A 22658-nucleotide genomic window follows, 5' to 3' on the forward strand; every position below is an offset into this window, starting at 1 on the left:
CCCTGCTCTACTGTTAGCTCTATACAAGAGAGGAAGGGCGATTCTTTTTTAATTTCGGTTTCGCTGACACAGCTTTCGCAGAAATCTCCCTGTAGTCGTCTTCGTCGACAAAAGGAAAAGCAAAATCGCTCTCCGCGTCTTCCCCCATTTTGTTCTACGTCATTTCGTGAAGGACGCGTGGTTCTCAGCGTGGGTCATCCACGCGGAACACATTCGCGCTATGTGATTGGCTGTTGTCTAATCCCCCTTGAGATCTGTGGTGTTAAAAATAACTCGAGACGAATTACCTATGCAGGGTGTATATGGGGGATGCCCTCTCTGTCCCCTTTATAGTCTCTTGATTTTACTAATTACAATCTTAATAAGCTTAAATGGGAAGTTTAATGGGTCCAGGAAGAATAAATATGCATGGGTCCATAAACGTACAAAGCGGACCGTCAAAGAGTTAATGAAAGCCGACACGCCAATAAATAATCTGTGGGTCGAAGAAAGATGAAATAATAATAATAAAAAGCATATTAGCGGAGCTCCACGCGCACGCGAGCGCGCGTGTGGGCGGAGCCCCATAGCAAAGTAAATCTACCCATCCCAGAAAATTTGGTAATCACGTGACCGTACACCGACCGCCGACCGCCGACCACCGACCGTCCGTCCGCACCACAGGGAAACCAATGTTTACTCTCACACTTTTAGCTAGTTTGGGAGCCCAAGAGAAAACTAATTGCACATCAATGTTGTGATCAATTGACAGCTGTCAAAACAGGGCATCCGCTGACCAGTATCAGCTGACCGTACCGCGGGCTCAAGTGTGAACCCATCGAGGTCGAATATTTTTTGAAGTTATCCGCTGACAAATTACCAGTTTCAAATTATCGCAGGCTCAAGTTAATTTTTTCCAAGGATTCATATCAAATATGTTGTGTTTATGTCACTATGGCCCCGCATTATGAGGATTTTGATTTCAAACTGGCCTCGGAAGCAAAAATTTAACCAGTTTTTTTAAAAGTTCAGGCGGGGAAGACCTTATCTTACCATGGTCACGCTCTACGTCCAATTTTTATACTCTGATTGGTCAAAATTTGACAGGTGAGTTCATGCGGACTAATTATGCAGCATCTTGAAAGTTGTTTACTTTGACAGCTGAAGCTGACAGAGTTTTGTGTCAACTTGTGATGTTTTTAACTGTCTTTTTCCTCTGGATGTACAAGATGAAATACAGTTGCTATCAAGAGTCTTCTGTTATTAATGGCTGGTTTGTTTACTGGGTTTTTGGTTGAGAAATGCGTCACTTGTCAAAATTCAGGGAATTCGTTTTTGGATGGCATCGTTTTCGTTTTTCACCTTGCTTAATGCGTAAGAGGGTTTAAAAGTCTCAAGCAACTGTGGCCTTCCTTGATAGCTTCCAGGAACTGAATCTCGAATGGTAAGCCTGAGTAATTGTTGTATTTGATGTTTGTTTTTGTTATATCTAATTTCATGAAGTTTTGCACAGTTCACGCTGACAGTTTATGCGGCCAGTTTATGCACGTTTGTAGGATTTGAGTCAATGATCTGACCTAGTATCAGGTTTGATATAAGCTTACAGAACTTTAAAAAGCCTTCAGATATATTTGCTCACCACAAATAGAAAGAAAACGTTCCAAAGAATATTTAGTTATAAATTTGGCTGTAGAAAGAAAACTTTGAGCGATTTTCTTGCTTCGAGGAGTTCACCTTCGAAAACAGTAAACACCGCGCCGGGAAGCCGGCTTAAGCTTTACGGTTAAAGACTCAGGATTTTTAGAGACACTTTAATACTTGTCTTCGTGAATGAAAATTGTTGTCTCTGTAAATGTTTCACCAAATTATATTTCTTTTTTTGATTGTTAGTAGTCTCTCTTGTAATTTTAATCGCTTGTCCGTGCCATTTGTTTTCATCGTTCGTGAACATCGCTTGCAGGAGTACTCAAAAATGTCGCGCGTATCAAACGCTTTATAAGATTTCACATCGTTATAACTGAAACCATTAAATAACCAAAAATTAATAATAATGAATTCGCTATTATGTTGAAGCGTAACTCTATTAAAGTTCATTCAAACACTCGACCACACTAAGAGCTCGCACTATAGAAACGAGAACCAGCTGGCCGCATAGGTGATTTTGGAAATTTTTGAACGGTTTCGCTTAAAGCCCACGATTGATCGTCCTGAATATTGACTGAGTGCAATTTGTCTTGAAAAATTGTGAAATACCGTATTCTGTCCGAGGTCTGTATGATAAAAAGTACTGTTGCACCTCAAATGTGATGTATAAAAATTATAAAAGGTTGGTTTAAAAAACCCCAGATTTGTTGGCAAGAATTTGTAAAGTAAACCTGTCGAACGCAAAAAAATTCGGCGTGATTAGTTTTTTTTTAGTTTTCCAATAATTTGTTTTCGAGTCCTAATCTACTGTGATCTTGAATGTGACCGAAGATGTTTGCTATTTTTTGGGTGTACATATAAGGTTATCAATTCGATGTGAGATGTTTCACTCTAAAATAACTTAGCCTTTCCCTCAAAAGTCACATGAATGTGCCCCTAAGTTAAATGATTTTTGGATTGAAAGTTTATTGTTTGATTTAAATTATAAATTTATTAAAATTGGAGCTTCGCTTTTAGCCCTGGCTTAATCTATATATTAAGATACTGCAAAAAAGTTCACAATAGCCGATGTCAGGATGGCCGAGCGGTCTAAGGCGCCAGACTCAAGGTCATTATACCTTCCCATTAAGCAATGGGAGCGGGCGTTCTGGTCTCCGAATGGAGGCGTGGGTTCGAATCCCACTCCTGACATTGGTTTTTTTGGCATACTTCAGCGATGTAATTATTAAAGCGAAATAAGTTAAATTATATCTATTTTAAAGTTTTAGTAAGTTTTTTCCTTCAATGGATTGTTAAATTTGTTGCTTACCAGTTACAATTTTGTAAATTAGTTCTGGATCTTGGTGGCGGTTCCCTTAGGCATTCCGAGGGGGCGGTTTGATACCGACAATTAGGAGTTTGACTGGACTAAACTTCAGAAGTTAGCTGTAATCCAAGAGGGAATGAGATAAGATAGCGAATCCCTCATACATGACCCTCTTTCCATGAACATTATTCGAAGTCTGTTCTTGCTTCTGTGTAATACTGCGTGGTTATTTGAAGAACGACACCTCATCGGTCGGTTAGAATAGCGTCATGTGTTCTAAACTTGGCGGGTAATTGATTCATTTTACTGCCGATCAACTGCAGATCACGCACAGTAAGCAACATGACGTGCGAACTTAACACGTTCACGTGACAGTAGACCGCGTGGCTCACGGAAACAATAGACAAAAATAGCCTTCGCAGCAATCGCTCGAACTTAAAAAAGATTTCAAATAATGATCATGGGGTATAGAGATTCGCTTTCCTTGCCCATTCTCTCTTGCTATCATCCCGGACCTGCAGATTTACACAAATGGTCTAAGGATCATAATTTTTTAATCTCATCATGTTTACAGATAGTCTGAGAAAACAGCCGACATTTTTTTTGGCAACACTACCACTACCCAGATCTCGGTAGTGACGCGTCATCAGTGTGCAATTTCTGCACCCGTTTTCTCAGACGTCATTTGGCGGGGAAACCAGCGGTAGGCTTTTTTACAGAGCCTTTTTTAACACTAATGCTTTCTCTAAATTAGACACATTAAAAATAATTTTAATGAAATTGTTAGTCTTATATAACTAACAAAATTCAATTTAAAGTATTCATTATCACTGGCGACAGTGACCCCACAATCGGTTTTCGCTGTAGATCAACTTAATAAAATAACTCCACTATGGGTCAAATCAGCTTCAGGGACCAAAGAACTGAATAGGCACTTTGGGGCTGAAAAAGATTGGAGGGTAACAAAAAAATAATAGTCTTCTAGTAATAATTACAAAGTTTAAAAGTCCGGAAAGAAATAACGTGAATCCGAAGAGAAAGCAAAAAAAATGTAGCATAATTAGCAATACTAGTAAGGAAAACTATGGATATAAGGAGTTCAGATAAGAAATGCTAAAATGGCACTCATATCCGAATGGGGTATCCTTTTCAGGCTTCAAGTATATCATATACATAAGTATATGAGTTGAATTATACATGAAAGAGTAGGAAAATATGGCATTTGAGTGTTTGAAAAGGCCTTCAAGTAAAATATTTTGGAAAGACGCACCCATTTTAAATAGTTATTATAAGTTACAGGCTTTTTATTTAAGTAGGTATGTGAATGCGGTACCATTTTTCAGTGAAGGTATTCCATTAAAAGGGGGTACCTTTCCTGTCAAAAATGGATAGGGAGTTGGACCTCAGAGCGGAGCCTTCCCATTTAAGACTTCGATTCTTTGAGTGGCCCCGGGTCCGTTTCCTGAAATTAAAACAAGTCCTTTACATCTATTGTAGTTACATGACATACGATTGTCCTAGCCTTCGACCAGCCCAAGATATTGATGAACTTAGTATGAAGATTTATCCGAATAGTCCTTCATAATCGAAGTCTGAAGGGTCGTGAAATCATCAGCGTATTTAACCAAGTTGCCATCACTAATACTGGCTCTAATTCACGGTGTTCACTGTTATGAAAATTTCATTTTCAATGCTTTGGAAACCTAAAACTAAAACTGAGTATAAATGCCATTTACGAAAACGCATAAACAATAGCAGTAAAAAGTTAGATCAAAGTGTCACGATAAACAGGATACACGTCCGTTCGCCTACGTTTGCGGTGAATAATATAAGTATAAGTATAAGTATAAGTATAATATATTTTCCATACAACTTTCGGCAGTCTGTTGGAAAAGGTATTTAGACGATAAATTCTCAAAACCGATCTACTATACCAAACTTCTTATAGTATATTCCTTTGAGTGACTTCTGAGATAAGTATCGAAGAATTCAAAAGCACCGTTGCAGACGTTGTCCACAATTTTCAAAATGCTCAAAAGAAACTTAATTTATTTTCCTCAAAATGGACCATCATTCAGGTTTTAGATCCTTTAAAACTTACTTATTAAGCACTTAGAGCTTTCATATAAACAAAGAAATCAATAATGATCCCTAAAACTTAGAGGAAGGCCTTACTGCAATTGTGCGAGGCATCAGGCTTGACAACACGTTAAACACCTTGAATTGTGGAAATTCGAATGAATTCGTAATAAGCTAAACAGTCTACATTGAGGACAGCTCACCTCTATTTTGGGTCTTCTGACTTTTGAGCCATTTCGTGCAACTTATTTCCGGGTCTGTTACATAGTACTTGGAAGCTATCAAACCCATTAACTTCCCCACTATCTAAAACTAAGATCTTGTCACAGTTTGTGATGGTATTTAACCGATGAGCTACTGTTATAACAGTCGAGTCACTCAATTTTTCATGCACAACGTTCCAGATTGTTCGTTCTGTGTCAGGATCCACGTGTGCAGTGGGCTCATCCAAGATGACGATTTTCTTTTGATGCAGCAGCACTCGAGCCAAGCAGATTAGTTGCCGTTCTCCTATACTTAAATTTGCACCATTCTCCAACAACTCGTAATCCAACTGACCCTCCAAACTCTCCACAAGATTTTTCACTTGCACTTGCTCCAGAGCCTGCCATAGTTCGGCGTCTTGAAATTGTTCTATTACGTCGAGGTTTTTTCTTAACGATCCACTAAAAAGAGCAGGATTTTGACCAAGGACGGTTATTGCTCGTCGAGACTCTTTTAGATTGATATTTCTTAACAATACGTCATCAATCAAAATATCTCCTTCAGCTTCAGGCATACGCATTAGTGCCGCCGCGAAGGAAGACTTCCCTGACCCCGTGCGTCCCACAACTCCAATCTTAGCTCCTGCTTTGATGCTTAAAGAAATATTCCTTAGAACTTGTGGACCCCCTGGATGATACGTCATGGAAACATCTTGAAATGTGACACTTCCTTTGTCTGGCCAATTTTCCGAGGGAAGTTGCTTGACTTTGTAACCAGGTTCAGGGTCGAGCTCAGTGTAAGTGATAACTCGTTCAACTGCTGTCATAAGATTTTCAACCTCGGTTAACTGACGGACAGCAAATTGTGTCAGATTCACGGTCTGGACTACGTAAACCAGAGATAGTCCAACGAGGGCTGCAAGGAAACAAGAGAAAATTCTCAATCCAGACAAAACTTAAACTTAACAACCTACCGGGGCAAACTCAGATTCAAAATTTGAGCATTCAAGATAGAGATTGGAGAAGGTTTCAAGTTAAAGGAAATTCCGTAGTGTTTCGGAAGCCATTGTTGGTTACTTTTGTTTTGTGGTGTGGGAATTTATTTGGCGACCGAGTCCATACGCAACCTATACCCATACGTGGAATCTTCTCACGCTTTCATGGTTTCCTTGGTGTTTTTTGAAACTTAATGGTTTGTGGTCCAAACTCATGGATTCCTAATCCTGAGCCTCACATAGGAACAGTCCGTTGACTTACCAACTGCTTCAGCTACAGGAAGGCGGCGGTTAAAAGACTACAATACACGCTTAAGTTCTGAGTCTTTACTGAGGGTCTGGAAGGATATTCTCGGGATCCGTGATTTGATTGAAATACATTGGGGGATTCGGGAAAAAGCAAAATTTCTTGATGTGATGCGGGATTTGACTGTTCCGGTGGAAGCAGGATTCGCGGTATTGGAAAAGAAAACGGGAGAAGTTCGGGATGCGAGATTGTCTTAAAAAAGGAGCGGGGAATGCTGAATCAGGACCCAACTCGGCCATACGCAGTGTTTTAAATGCACATGTACTACGAGATCAGTAATCGATCAGTGATCGATCACTGCCATGGCAAAAAGGACAGTGTTGACAGTGATGAAATTATAACACAATTCAGCCTAAAAGAGTGAGGTCAATTCTTAACACGTTCTTTGAACCATCTTTGCAGTAGTCTTATGACAATTATTAACAAACACGGTACATACCAGGATCTTCTGAAACCAAAACGGCAGCAAGGGCCACTGCACCAGTCAACAGAGAAGAAAAAATGTCCAACCGTACACCAAGCCATCGCCCACTGGCAAGTAACACGATAAACGATTTTGTATGTACATCTTGACACCTACAACCAACAAGGAATGTACTTTTGACACCTTTTTTTACAGTTACAACTGCTAGAAAAGCCTCTACCTACGACATAGTTCAATTAGGTTGTGGGGCCAGAAGAAGCCCCCAAGGGTTTCTCGGATTTTTTTCTAAGCGGTTTGGTCCAGAATTCCTACCTCTTCTGAACGTGTTTGTTCCTCGTGAAGCAAGATTTATAAATTCTTTGCGCGCTCGGCGCGTGAATGTTAGTGACTTGCAAAGTTGGATACCCCATAGCCTGCAGAAAAGGCGATAGTTTTTTCGCAAGAACGTAACACCGATCAAAACCATTTCTAAATAAGTCATAAATAATACCTATATTCCTTTATAGTATGAACACCTATCCAATATGTGACTTCCCACTTTAGAGGTCGGCGCGGTGCAGCTTTGTCCCGTTACAGAAATATCGCCGAAATCACTGTTCTTATGTGTGAACAGAAGCAATATCCACTATGGTTTTCGTGCCGGACATTGCCGCAAAGGCTATTATTCTATTTTTTTTTCGTTTTGAGAGCCAACAACTCCATGTTTAGCGCTGACGGAAGTCAAGCGCTGGAAAGTAAGATTTTGAAACATTTTAAGGGATTAATAAACTCACATGTAAAAAAAAAGAAAATATAATAAATAATTGTTTTTCCCTGCTCACTTTTGCACCCGTTTAGATAGCCAAACTCTAAAAATAATAAAAAAACAAAGTGAAATTAACCTAAAAGATACGACGAATGTGTGACATGATACCTGTGAAAGCGAGAAACGAAATCCCCTTCTTTCTTCCTTGTTCTTATTGTATCCAGTCCATCCAGCGTTTCCGAAATATGAGAATATACAGGACTGCGACAGATAGACTCCAACCTTTGCAGCTCCCTAGATGTCTTAAGGTAATATCTTGACCACAGTCCCGCCAACACAGCTATTGGCGTAACAACAAGCAAAATCCAAGGGTTTGTGACTGTCGGCACGAGAATGGTCATCAGCAGGAGTAAGATGAGCTGAATTGACCGCAAAAATGTTTTAGGCAGTACTTCGTCCATGCTGCCTACGTCTTTGGAAAACCTATTCATAATTCTTCCCACGGGATTTGAATCAAAGAAAAAGACTGGTGCATGTAGAACAGCTTCGACCATTCTATCATGAAGACGCTCAGAACATCTTACACATACCAGATAGAAGCCAAACGCTCGAATGACGAGAAATATGAATGCGGCACCCACGAGAAGACCATAGATGGTCAAGTTCTTCTTGTCTCGTTTATACTCTGATTGTTTCCTTGTCAACAACGACAGCCACACGTCAGGAGACACAAGCATTGCTAAAAAATAGCACGTTGTTGAAATTAAATCATCCTCATATTAACTGCAAATAACTTTCTAATGGGTTACGTGTATTTTCATCTATTTTGGCCTCTGGTTGTATTTAGTGGGGTTGAGACCCCATGAACCCAATCATATCTGGATCCACCCCTGCCTTAACTGAGATTACGTCTTAATCAAGGAATGTGCTTACTACTCTCGTTCCTGATTTAATTTTTGGATATATTTAAATAGGCTATGTCACGCCATTTGCTATTTTTTCAAAAGCTAATGCATTTCATCGCATCGAATTCCAAAAATAAGGGTAGAGTTGTGTTATTAAGACTAGTATTTATGTACGCATTGAAACCGTTTTCTGTCGTGAAATGCTACCAACGGATGGCAAGCGGGGATGGACGTGAATAGAAAATTGAAAAAATTCGGCCCATCCGTTTCAAGTTTTGATGCTATGCCTACAAAATGTAAAAATTACCAGAAAAAATGTTATGGTTAGTGCTCCCTGATAAAATTTGTTTGATATCTTCTTCATAACTGTAGAGAAGAATTTGTGTATACATAAAGGCACTAAGAAATGACCTCAGCACAGAATTGACTTAAACAGCAATATCCTGGTGACATAGCCTCTTTAAAGGCTTGGAAAATGGTTTATCTAAAATAAATCTTCTACGGATTTTTGTTGGAGTTTGTTCTTGAAAGTTCAAATGCTGTCAATGTTTTAAAACTTGGTCGCAAAAAACCTTTGATTACCTTGAGCAATAAGACAGAAGCAAATTCCTGCAATAATCACTGGTAAAGGGGCTCCGCTTCTGAAGAAGTTACAATACAGTCTTGTAGACACCACTCCGATCGCTCGATCTTCTTCTGATAAGCGAAGAGTCTTACATACATTGGTGTTGAGGTTTGTTTTATTTGATGTGTCAGAAATCTCATCTTTTTCTTCTCCTTGCTCACCAAAGCTCTCATCTGAGTCCTTAGCTTTCTTATATGGTGGATCAACAGTCGTATTTAAAAGACCCTTTGCTTTCAGGTCATCAAAACGTCCCTTATCTAAGATTTCGCCTTTAAATAATAAAATTACTTCATCAGCTTCTCTCATAAGTTGTTGGTGATGAGAAGCAATCAATCTGGTTTTCTGTCCTAGTAGGCCTTTGATGCATTTGGTAAAGATGTGCAGCCCAACCTTAGAATCCAGCGCACTAAGGGGGTCATCTAACAAGTACAGGTCTGCATTGGCGTAGGCTGCACGTGCTAAGCTTACTCTTGCCCGCTGGCCTCCACTGAGAGCCGCACCACGCTCTCCAACAACTGCTTTGTCACCTTCGGGAAATTGCTGGATGTCATCTGCCAAAGCACAAGCTTCGATGATTCTTGCGTACTTGGATTCTTCATAGGGCTCGCCAAACAAAATGTTATCTCTTACAGTTCCAGAGAATAACCACGGTATCTGTGGCACATAGATAATAGATCCTCTGCAGGTAATGCTTATATTTTTGGTTGTTCCTTCGCCAGCGATAGTTGAGAGAAGAGTTGATTTTCCGCTCCCTACTGGCCCGGTAATGACTATCAAACTCCCTTTCTTAGTAGCTACTTTTTGTGAACCAAATCCGTCATCTTTATCTTTCTCCTGTATCGTGGAACTCTCCACAAGTAAGACAATATCCTGTTCTAATTTTGTTGACTTGTGAGGATCTTGCCAATTTTCGTTCTCTTCTAGGCCTTTTCTCGTAACGGTAGTTGAAGTTAAATTGTCTAAAAGAAGAAAGTCTTGAATTCTGTTTAGGGAAACATAAGCATCATATGACTGAAGCAAACCATACGCGACGTTTATACAGAAGTTCTGACGTAGTAAATTGATAAAGGAAAGCAAAATGAATACGTTTGCTGGTGTCAGGGGATGTCCAGTCAGTGAAAGTGTGATGATTGTCAGCATGGTCGCCATTGGTGTCGAAGTATACTCCAATGCAGCAATGGCCGATAAAACGGCACTCTTCTTCAGAATGAAGCTTATTTCGTTTCTGAAAGATAAAAATGTATGTGTGCACTGACCAAAAGAAGCAACGTTTGACTACCAAAAATTAAGTTAAGAACGACATTGCACAGCTCCAATGCTGGCTCTTTCACGGACTGCATAAAATGTCAAAGCGTTTTAGAGATTTAATCTATGGTATTACTGATAACTGTATCTATGCTAAGCTTAGCTAGAATAAGCAGTGATTATAAATCAATTGACCATTAGGGCTGACAATTTTCTAGGAATTCTGATCTTTAAAAATGCAGCTGTCTCATATGCTGTCACGTGGTACTTATTGGGGTTATTGAAACAATTAAATGTCTTTCATAGTAAAGGTCTCCGTTGAAATTAATTTTCAATGTCGTACTTATAACTTCAAGCTACATTTTGTTCAGTTATTAGCAATAACCAATTGCAGACTGAATTACTGAATGAATGATATTCTAATTGTTCACTAACTCATGAGTAGTCTAAGCAGATATCTTTTTCTTACCTTCGTATATCTCCTATCTTTTGTTTGTATTCTTTTTCCCATGCATATGACTTGATGGCACGAATCCCAGAAATAACTTGGTTGATCAACGAAATGCGACGATCAGAAACTGCAGCTGTGCGAGAGCGTATTGTGGCACCAGCAGAGGAGAGTCCACCGAGATATGGCAGGAGTAAACACAGAAAAATGATTCCCACTGAAGTCTGCCAGCCAATAAAATGGACGAGTAAGTAGGAGATCACCACAAGCTGAAGAATAGAAAAAGGCATAACGAGAAACAACCTGACCGTATCTGCCTCAAGTCGCTGAACATCGTTGGATACAAGATCAATCACGTGACCAGTTGAAAACCTTAACAAGGAATCCTTGCTTAAAAGAAGCGTCTGCAAAACAGAAGTGATAAATTTATTAACATGTTAAGTGGCACCACAAAGGAGCATTTTTATTAATAATGAGAGCCTAGTACCGTCTACACATGCAGCAAAAATCAAAAATCAATATTTAACAACTATTCAGTGAATGACACTTTCGTATGATTTGAAGAATTATGCAGATCGAGGAGAATGCTATCCACCTCGGCCTATAACAGCCTTCGTGATCAGCACAATTCTGCACATCATACGAAAGCCGAATTAAATATCTGTTTATTATCCATTCAAACATTTTTTAAAGATTGTTTTGAAACGAGAGCTTACTTACCTCCTCATAGACTTTCATCAAGACTTAAGCTCATTTCTCGGCACGCTTTCAGGATATAATTGCGTGGCAGGCGTTTGAAAGGGAAGGGGCTTCGGGCACAAGAGGTGGGTCTCGAGCCAAACTAGTTACCTTCCCCTTCCTTTTCGAACGCCTGTTACGCGGGCTAGATATAAACATCTTTTTTCTTGCAAGTAAAAGTGTCATCTACTTAAAAAGCATATAACACTGATCCAACGAACAATATTTTTTGCGTATTCTTGCACTTCTTCCGCTCAGTTTTGGTCAGAACTTCAGCTATTTCTTGTAAACGCTTTTTTCATTTTCGTTCAATATTACCCAAACAGCCTCGTTTCCAGGCAAATATGTCATCGATCAACCTCGTTTCCAAGCAAATATACCGCATCTCCCGCGGTTTTTGCTTTTTTATCATGCGCGCTCGACGAACTTTGAAGAGAAAGTAGAGGGAAGAGAAAATAGAGGGTCTGTGAACAGGCTAAAAGAAAACAAACTAAAAATTCTGATCGTCATTTAAAATTGGGTAAGCTTGAGCCCGCAAGAAGCCCAAATTAAGATAAAAAAAGTACCTTATATTTCTTTATCTTTCACTGATTCCCTTTTAACGGGGCTTGAAGGAACTTTCGAACTTTCTTGGTTGTCATTAAATTGTTTGGTATTAAATGTTCAAGCGAATGTTCACGAAAGTCTCACTGAGTCTTGTAATTAAGATTTAAGATTTCATTTTGGAAATTAAATAAAAAAGGGAAAGTAAGTGTATTAAATCTTCGGAAAAAAAATTAAAAACTTGAGTTCAGTTGCTTTCAGTTTTTTTCAGTGTACGATGTTCTTGTTCCTTTAACAGTTTGCCGTCATTTTAGGAGACTCTTATCCACTACACTGTTTGATCTTTCTACGTTTTACTTCTTTGCCGTGTTTTCTATTGTGCGCGTGTTTCTTTTTTCACCATAATTCTTCGAGGTTTAAGGTCTGCACGTACGTAATTCTCCGAGCTTACGTTTAGTTACGCCCTTGCACTAAAAGTCAGCAGTTTCTGCAATCGGCTGTTACATAACGGAGTATACACAGGGGAAAATAATAAACATTTATTTGATAAGGGTTTTGTGATATCCAGAATAATCTAGGTCGGGGTAAGCATTGTTTAATTACACGTAGATGCACTGAACACTGATCATTTACAAAAGAAGAGACATTGCTCTTTGAAATCACGTATTGCGCTCGTAACAGATTAACGTAACGTAACGTTGATGTTGTACTTACCTTGTTGTAGACTAATCCTTTAAGGCCACCACTGATTTTGATACCAAGCATCTCACATTGGAAAGAAAAATGGTGAACATTGAGAGCAGCGAACAATTCATTTATTCCAATTCCCAATGCGCAGATATACACAAAATAATTATGCTTTTGTTCAGCATTCCTTAGAGATTCCAGGAGATATCCCAGAAGCAATGGTTGGAGAATATTAGAAAATGTACGTAGACTGCCAGTTAAAGTGATAATGATGGCCTCTTTAACTGAAATAATCTTCAACACACTTTTCCACAGTTTAGGTCCTTTACAATATCTTTTGCCGGAGTCTGTTTCCTGATTCCAACTTGACTGAAGCTTTTCGGACAGAAAGGAGGTAGTGTTTTCTTCTTTAAGAGGCAAAAGATCCTCTTTTTCGATAGCTCGTTCATTTCCCGTCTTCAATATAATGCTCATCCATTGAAAGAAAAGAACAGAAAAGAAGCTGAAGTTTTCCTCCTGGGCAGTTTTGGTGACTTTTTCGTAGCAACTCTTTGCCATTTCTCTATGAAGAGGAACAAAAATTATTTATGTAATGTGCTGAATATTACGTGCCTGCTTGTGATTGGTCGTTGCTCATGATCTATGCCCATTAGACCACAGACACATGGATGACTTTACAAGAAACTTGTTTTCTTTATTTTGCTGCAAACCTGCTAAAATATCATACTAATTCAACTCATTTCTTTGCACTCGAATGTCAAACTTTTGGTGGCTATTTAACTTTATTTGTTATGGTTGACCTTATCATGCCTATTTTTTATGTTAAAGCCATTAGGATATTTACAGCGATTTTTGTTAATTTTAGTGTCGCCGGCCCATGTCCTGAGCCAGGAGTGACTTAAGGGAACTTTGGCTAGTGGTGTGTCTCCGAATCCGTCAAAACCTGCTAACCCTGTTAAGAGAAAAATTACTCATTTCGCTACCCTGTTTAAGAAAAGATCATACTATCCACTGTTTTAGTATATACTAAATTAAATCACTAAGAGATGGAGACAAGGAAAAAATAATAAATAAAAAAATAACAAGGAACTTGTTAACGAAGTACGTAGAAATTTGATGTAAGTTAGAAATTAACTCTAGGACCGAGATAAAGGCGAAAGGTTTGATTCGTTTTTGAAATAATGATGTAGAACTTCCCCGAATTAGAAGACCTCCTTTTATACCCGCGTATTTCATCTCGTTTGGTGAAGAAAGAGCAAATTTAATTTTTGATGGTGCAAACTTACTTGAAATAACATTACATTAAATTGGAAACGGTTTCAAAATAAAGCATAATCAATGGGAGGAGATTAGAGGAGATCAACAGACGAACGGCGTGCTCTCTTGATTACATGTAAAAGAAGGGCACGCTTCTGTAGCACGTCGAATAATTTGTGTAAATGAGAATTAGCAGCTTGTCCTCTAAGCACCAAATTTACGCTATAAATTGGCAATGTAGCCAACATGGTATTTTCCATGAAAGGTTGCTGTTCAACAGAATTCCAAGATATTTAATATAATCCTTACGCTCTGATGTCGTTGAGATTTGGGTGTTGTTATCAAAAATCTGAATATTAATTGAATAGTCCAGTTTACATTGATAACGACAAAAAAATGGGAAAGTCTACTTACTAGACTTCTTGAGCGTGCAACCGATCGCAAACTTTGGCCAATTCAAGATAAACATGGGTTTTCAAGTTGTTCTTCCCGGTTATACCACTATTTCATTGGCGACACAAGTGATTTGACGTTTTTGTCGACATAAAGCATATTAGTGTCATCAGCAAATAGGTAAAAGTTTAATTTCTGCAAGGAAAGATAAATGTTGTTGATATAAAGCAAGAACAATAAAGGCCCTAGTACGGAGCCTTGAGGGACACCGCAAGGGACATGTAAATACTTCTTTAGATGTTATCTATTGAACTTCAGTTATTTGTAAGCGAGTACCACTAGTTGTTTACGATATCTCTAATGCCATAATGTTGTAATTTATGCAGCAAGATTATATTCTCAGAAGCTTTTTTAAATCAATGAAAATGCTACAGGTGTAAAATCCCTTATCCATGTTACTTTGTACGGTACTGATAATGTCTAAAATAGCGTGTTGAATTGTGGAATGCTGTTTACGAAAGCCATATTGTGATTTAAAGAACAAATCATTTATTTCAAAGAAATCCGAAACTTTTCATTAACTTTTCAAAGATTGAATATAGAAAGTAACGAAACGGCTCTATAATTTCCTGGATCATTGTCATCATCTTATTTACAGATAGATTCATTATGTTTGCCAGAGGGCTAAATATAATATGTCTTGTTCAGAGCAAAATGCCAGTCGCGCATGAAAAGAATCCATGGCCGGGCTATGTTGTTAGGAATGGATAAAACCTTAACTTCAATTTCGCCCGGGGTTATGGGATCAAAGAAAAATGAATCAAGATAATTATCGCACAAGTGTTCGGAGAAATGATTAGTGGAATGTGAAATGTTGGAAGCTAATGGCCAATTAATGAAAATAATTTTTTAGAAATATTTGAAATCTCACAGGGATCTTTGGTTATCCCATTGTTATTAAGACGCCTTAATGATGAAATAGGTTTTGATTTTTTCTTTTTACCATAGATGAGCTGATTAATACCGGCCCAAGTGTTTTTCGTATTGTTCATATTTGCTTCAAATGTGAAGAAAAGTTTGGTAGACCTACACAGGCTTTCTATAGTCCAGTTTCGAATTCGTCACGGCCGCTGAATAGAGGCACTGAAGACTCATTTATATAGGGTTAGCCTTAAAGGAAATTTTAGAATCGTAACCTAGCTAGAAATAAAAGCAACACAAAGCCTATGGTGACGAACCATAATCATGAAGTTAGTTCGCGGGAACGGGACAATTAGGTTCATGAAGAACAGCTTCAGTTATACTGAGCGGAGCGGTTCCCTGGAACAACCTGCCCTAAGCCGTTTAAAAGATTTTTGCCTCGTTTCCACATAGTGATTCGATTCACATTTTCATGGTAAAAACCAGTCCATGATGATTAGTATATATTGCAAGAATAATCTTATTTAAACTTCCGTGAAAAGGTGCTCATTCTCACCCCATAAAGGGCACAAATGCCCATAAGACGGCACTAGCACTGAACACCCATCAAAGGCTTCGCTATATTTGGAAGAAAGGGTCACGTGACACCCAAGATAACATAACAGCAAATCAAATGTCTACTTCCACAATATATACTATTAATTACAAAAACACGTTAAAATAGGTACTATAGAAAGATTTCCAATGACAGACTTGTTTTCATGTAGGCCATTTTTTTTTTTTGCTACTCTTAGTTATAATCTGGCAAAGTTTTATGCTTTTATCATAAAAGTGTAACATTTTGGTCGATAACAGCTGGACTAGTGGGAAAGACTACGCTATAACCTTTTTCTTAATTAAAGCAAATCATTGTGGGAAAGTGTTGACTATGACTTACAGGATTAGTCCTTCTGATGGACTCTTGATTATGTCTTTATTTTTACTCGAAAAGGACCATCATTTGGATTGCTAACCTTTAAAACCTACTTATTAAGCACTGAGAGCTTAAGTTTCATATATAAACGAGGAAATCAATAATGATCGTCAAGACCTCGAGGTAGGCCTTAATGCACTTGCAATGAGAGGCATCAGGCTTGACAACTCTTTATAACGTTAAACTGACCTTGAATTGTAGAAATACGAATGAAGTCGTAGTAACCTGATCGTAGTAAAATGCAAGCGATGCAAATTGTGATTTTTAACATCAACTGATACCAATTGCAGCTCCTATCACCAATTTTGTGTGGAGACAAGTGTTCCCGTTCTAAATAATAATCATAAAAGTTAAGATAATTCCTGGTCACATCATAGCTGAATTGGCTCTTCAAGCTGTAAATGACCTGTAAGAAGTTGTTAGCACCCGTGTTGTAATTAGACTCGTAAGGTTGTGTTTTTGGCATCGCATAGTTAATTCATGAGCAAGTTTAGCCAATCGTAGTCGGAGAAGAAACTTGACACCTTTCCTAGACGGACTACTCGATATAATTTTCAAACAACAACTTAGAATTTTTTAAACTAGTATTGTAAAAACTCTATGTAGAACTCATTACCTTGAAATTTTTATATTGCTCTCCTTGTTTTATACTGATTGGACAGCCCAATCTTAACAGTGAAAATTAAGAAAGCAAATTATTTTGACAAGGTAAAGCCTCGAAGGTTTCTTGCGGATGAGTCACTTCTAAACAATCATAGAAGACTCGCGTAAGCATTAATTTGAACTGAGAAGATGGTTTTGCTTGTCAGTATAAAAGCAAGGTTTCGACAACAATATACAGAGAGAACGACAACCATATTGGAGAAAGAATTGTGAGAACAAGATGCTAAAAGGATGTTACACTGCTGAGCAATAAATAACCAATGTGAAAATGAAATAATCAGCATGTCACGAGCGTGGAGTTCTGGACAGAATTTGAAAGAATGACCTCCCAAACACCGGGCGGACGCCCTATCCACTTGAGCTACGGAGAACTCATGGAGAGCGAGGCCATATACTATAATATAATACAATATATAGGTGAAACTAAGCGACGTCTCAAGGACAGATTTAACGAACACAGACGTGCATTCGACAAAACTAACATTAAATCTAAACCCACTTATGTTTCTGAACGCTTTCTCTCTCACTCTAACCATTCTCGTACTAACATGCAGTTAATCCCACTAGAGAAAACTCATTCTTTACGTGACTCTGTTCGCAAGGCCAGGGAGTCGCATTTGATAGATAACTACGAGGAGCCGCAAGCAGTAAAATTTCTGTCCCGTAATTTAATCAGTTAAATCATCAAAGTTGACAGGTCTTTCTGATGATCAAAGCGACCGTTCGGTTTACCATTTACACCTTCAGTGCGAAGACTGTCACGGGAACATTAACACCTTCAGGATAATTGCTTACCATAACAGTGGTAGGTCGCGCGCGTCTGGTCGGTTTCGAAGAACGTGATCGTGACTGTTGTTTTCATTCATTGACTGTGCGCGATGGTATGCCAACGTTTAAAACAGACTGCAACATTAAATTTTTGTTATAAAAGCAAAGAAGCTGCTGAGTAGAAACTAAACCGTCCCAAACTTATTCCGCTTCATTCGTGTAATTTCATATTGATGGGATGATGAATTTACTTCTGCCTTCTAATCAGGCACGTAAACAACATAGAGATAAAACATTTCATTTTGCTTTTGAGGAGTAAATTCATCTTTAAAAAGTTAAACTAGAGGACCACTTTCTTCGCGTACTTGTAAAAATAGGCATTTAATATGTCGCGCTACAGTGCGAAAATCTTCTTGTCGTGGATTAGATTTCAGTATACATATTGTTAATCTTCATTTCGCGCCAGAATAAATTAGTTTGCGCGCAAAAAATCACAAGGTTTGCCCCACTTCGTGTCCACCTTCTGGAGATACGCCGGCATGGTAGCTGGAATACATTACCGAGGCGAAGATCTGGCATTTTTTCCTCCTCGTCTTTTTTCCCCGCGACGTTTGTATATATTTGTAGTGAGAATGCTGTGCATATCGGTGGGTTTTACTTCAGTCAAGCGGCTTCAGTTCCTGCGGCTTGCTACTCATCATAAAGAAGAGTGCCGGAATCGCTTTGTTCGCCTTTAACAGATTTGTTGTCGAATGCAATGTAAAAGAACAGACTACTGTAAGGTAAGAATTGAAGTTTAAAATTGTTTCTCGGCGAAAAATAGTGCATACAACTTGTGAAACCCGTGAGTATAAACCGAATGTCATGCGATGACTCATCGCTTTTACGATGGATAAGACGGATACAAACAGTAATAATTTATTTCGCAACGTTTAGTATAATTTACTTAATATGGAGATCATCTGAGGACAATTTTTCGTTATATATGCTTCATTTCTTGCCTTATTCCGGCTACGGTGCGAAAAATTAGATGACAATGTTTGTGTGCTATAATTATACTGATAATTTCTTGCACCCTGAAACTCATGAAAGCCAAACCTAGCAAAAAACTCTTTTAATGGAGGAACTCAACCTGATAGTTGCACTAAAATCTAATAATTGTTACTGCATTTGCTCTCTGTAGCCTCGTGGGTAGAACATACCTGAAGATTACGTTGATAATAATCATTGCATTTTCTCTTTGTAACCTCGTGGGTAGAATATACCTGATGGTAACATTAATAATAATCACTGCATTTGCTCTCTGTAACCTCGTGGGTAGAACATACCTGATGGTTACATTAATAATAATCATTGCATTTTCTCTTCGTAACTTCGTGGGGAAAAAAAAAAATTAATGCCTCTCTCCTGGAAATTTTGCCCTGTCCTTTGAGCATAGTGATCTTTGGGTAGCGAATTCACGAAAACAGGTAAAACGCTTTTTTTAACAACAGCATTTATATTATTTGGCTTTTTGAGGGAGGTTGAACAGTAATGGAATAGAATATAAAAAAAAGCTGATAAAGCGAAAAAAGTTATCTTTACAAAATGCGCTTTGACAATGTCAAGGAGTAAAATAAGCTGAAGTTTTGTAGTTAGCCCGAAGAAAACCTGTTCCTGCATGAAAAGCAGCTCTGATTCCTTTCTCCTAACTAGAAGAGACATATCCCTGTGAACCAGTTTTTTAACCAGGAGCGATTCCCACTCACTTCTGATACTTTATTGACACGAGTTCCTATTTCAATATATGTCTAATTCTTAGCCGCGTGATAGCTCCTTATTAGCGAAAAGGTCCAAGTGATATTTTGATTGACGTGTTGTTTAGGATCCTGAGGCTTTTTAACACCTTTTCTCTAGCTTAACTGGCGAAGATATTCTAGGAATTTGCCCTTCAATTCCAAATTCTTTGATGTGCCGCCAGATGCCGTGCAAAAACATCACCTCTTGCGGCTCCTCGTGGGGCCATGACTCTTAAACCTCATGGCCTAAACCGCCATGACGAATTATTGTAATCCATATCCTTAGTATTTTTCCTTTCCAGTTTTTATTTTGTACGTCATTTCCGCCTCCCCCTTTTATTGCGACATTCTCCATCTATATAATATTGTGATTGCTACATAAGTTCAGTAACATCTGTAAACTTGAAGAAGGCCGGTATGGCCAGCTTACAAACTCTCGCAAGTGCATCTCAATTCAAGTAGTTTGGGGCCTGGGACTAAGTGGTTTATCTGCTTCGACAAATATAATGGCGCTGAATCGAAATTTGGCACACACAAAGAACTCAACGCATTGTGTTAATAAGTCACTTGATATGTCACGTGACCGTTTTTCTAAAAATCGTAAATTATTGAACAATTGGTGGCCGGTTTAAGAAAAGAAATCGAGCGATAACATTTTTCTAATTCATCTTAATTATTTCTAACACTTCTCGTTTGCAATGACCGTCCATTGCATTTCAATACAAAATTATGAAGGCAAACATGATCTTAAATGCCCAAATTTAATCTTGAATTATTGAAAACTTTAATCCTAAACTTCGGGTATATTCATTCCAAACGTAGAAAGTTAAGTAAGTTTATACTCTTTCAGGAATGCCAATTTGTGTGTCGAAGCAAAGTAAATTCGGCACCAATTCGCCAATTTCCTTCATTTTCAATTTTTGGTCACGTGACATGTCACGTAACCATAATTAAACGTTAACGCACAAGAAAACCTCAAGATTTACTGTTAGGGAAAAATTCATTTTGTTCTAGGTCTCCCAAAGAGAGATACTGCCAATCATTCATATGCTCCGAGCACTCTTTTGACCCAGGCCTTAAACTCCTTCATAAAATACTTCATAACGAATAACAGTCAGGGCTATTAGAAAACACAACTATAACCAGCTGAACCGACATCAAAGGCCGTTATTTTGTCATGGAATCTCATATGAAAAGTGCACTTATCTTCGCAAACACATATTTCGACGTATCAAAACATTGAAATACACTGGGAACTAAAAAAAAGTTCAACGTGAAAATAAGCATGTTCAAGCGGCGTAAGCATTTTTCAACGTACGAGCAAGTGTACGTTAAAATATCAGTTGAACCAGGAAAGTTAAATACAATCACCGATACTTCTTTACATAGCTCTGTCTGTTGAGCGATATTCTTATCCACACACACTTAACTTTGGTTTATGATGTCAATATCTTAAAACCAAAAACAAAACAAAACAATCAACCAGTGTTCCGTACCAATTGAATTCAGTCCGTTTTCAGAACTAGAAGATCGATCTCATTATTCCCTAATTTCACTCGTCACCATTTGATTACACATACCTATACCATGTTGAAATATACTTATCTCTATTTTTGTTTTACTTTTCATGCTTGCATTTTCTGTTGTTCTTTACCGTGTTTCCGTATAAGTGGGGGTATTTGTTAAACAATAAAATGCAAGCAATGGAAATTGTGATTTATAATCAACTGATACTAACTCCTGTCATGAATTTGGTGTGGAGACGGGTGTTCCGTTCTAAATAACAATAATAGGTTAGATAATTCATGGCCACATCATAGCTGTATTGGTTCTTAAAGCTGTAAATGACCTGTAAGAAGTTGTTATCCACCCGTGTTGTAATCAGCCTGGTAAGATTGTGTTTTTGGCATCGCATAGTTAATTCATAAGCAAGTTAGCCAATAACATTCGGAGAAGAAACTTGACACCTTTCCTAGATAGACTACTCGATATATTTTTCAAACAACAACTTTAGAATGTTTTTAACTAGTATTGTAAAAACTCTACATAGAACTCAATACCTTCTAAGTTTGTATTGCCCCACTAGTTTTATACTGACTGGACAGCCCAATCTTAACAGTGAAACTTAAGAAAGAAAATTATTTTGACAAGGTAAACGCCTCGAAGGTTTCATGCGATGAGTCACTTCTGACCATTCAAAGAAGACTTGCGAAAGCATTAATTTGAGCTGAGAAGATGGGTTTGCTAGTCAGTATAAAAGCAACGTGGCAACAACAATATCGAGAGAGAACGACAACCATCTTGGAGAGAAAATTGTGAGAACAAGATGCCAAAAGAATGTTACACTGCTGAGCAATAAATAACCAGTGAGTAAAGAAGAAGTTGTTTTGTTGTAAGGGCAAGCATTGTAGTCCCCACCTATTGTGTGGAATATGAGTGAAAATCTTCATTATGAATCGGTATATTTCAAAGAGCTCTACGACGAGCAAGAATACTATATTGACCGACAACATACAGAGCGGGGGCAGCTGGTAGTGTCAACTATTACAGGGGCGGATCCATCCTCCTATGGGTTTACCGGCAGGATAAAACACTTGGGATGTTGGGAGAACACTCGAAAAGCTTGTAAATCACGAGGCAAAGGCGAGTGATTTACAAGTTTTAATTCTATACACTATTCTCTCACGTATCATCCTCACGAAGGATATGATTTTTTTCGATTTAGATGTTTCTATTCCTACAGCGAAATTCGTTGTATCGCGCTGCGCGTATCGCAAACGTCGAAGGGATTTTGGGTTTTTCTTTCCCGTCAATCATTTAGTGAAGGCGGGGTTAATTCAAATCTCAATGTAACGTGCTCGCCCAGCTTGGCTGAGATCAGAGAGTGACTCTAGACTGTTCAAGAATAGCGAAGGAAATTGCGATGGTGAGTAGATTTTTTGTCCAAGGAAGGAGGCAGACGTTGCTTTAATCTTGCAAGTGACAAGAATGAGAAAGATCCATTATTGCCCGAAACAGGACGATCACAAAGC

At 38.3% G+C, this 22658-nt stretch overlaps 1 protein-coding gene and 1 non-coding gene across 2 annotated transcripts; one reads left to right on the top strand and one right to left on the bottom strand.

The window, feature by feature from the left end:
* The first annotated feature begins 2693 nt into the window (after nt 1-2693).
* Nucleotides 2694-2814, top strand: Trnal-caa (transfer RNA leucine (anticodon CAA)). The gene is made up of 2 exons: nt 2694-2731; nt 2769-2814. It is a non-coding gene; the product is annotated as a tRNA-Leu (tRNA).
* Nucleotides 2815-5213: 2399 nt separating this feature from the next.
* LOC140926438 (ATP-binding cassette sub-family C member 4-like) lies at nt 5214-13431 on the bottom strand. Its single transcript, XM_073376178.1, has 6 exons — nt 12901-13431; nt 10927-11309; nt 9170-10437; nt 7851-8421; nt 6953-7089; nt 5214-6127 (listed from the first exon to the last, which is right to left on the bottom strand). The coding sequence occupies exons 1-6, from the start codon at nt 13429-13431 to the stop codon at nt 5214-5216; spliced, it is 3804 nt and encodes a 1267-aa protein (XP_073232279.1).
* Between the last annotated feature and the right edge of the window lie 9227 nt (nt 13432-22658).

This window comes from Porites lutea, chromosome 2, assembly GCF_958299795.1.
Source record: "Porites lutea chromosome 2, jaPorLute2.1, whole genome shotgun sequence".
NCBI lineage: Eukaryota > Metazoa > Cnidaria > Anthozoa > Scleractinia > Poritidae > Porites > Porites lutea.

Coding starts and splice junctions, on each gene's coding strand:
- LOC140926438 (XM_073376178.1), bottom strand. CDS start 13,431: ATGGCAAAGAGTTGCTACGAAAAAGTCACCAAAACTGCCCAGGAGGAA. Junction 10,438..10,926: donor AAGATAGGAGATATACGAAG/GTAAGAAAAAGA, acceptor TTTATCTTTCAG/AAACGAAATAAGCTTCATTC. Junction 8,422..9,169: donor CTTCTGTCTTATTGCTCAAG/GTAATCAAAGGT, acceptor GCTATTTTTTAG/CAATGCTTGTGTCTCCTGAC.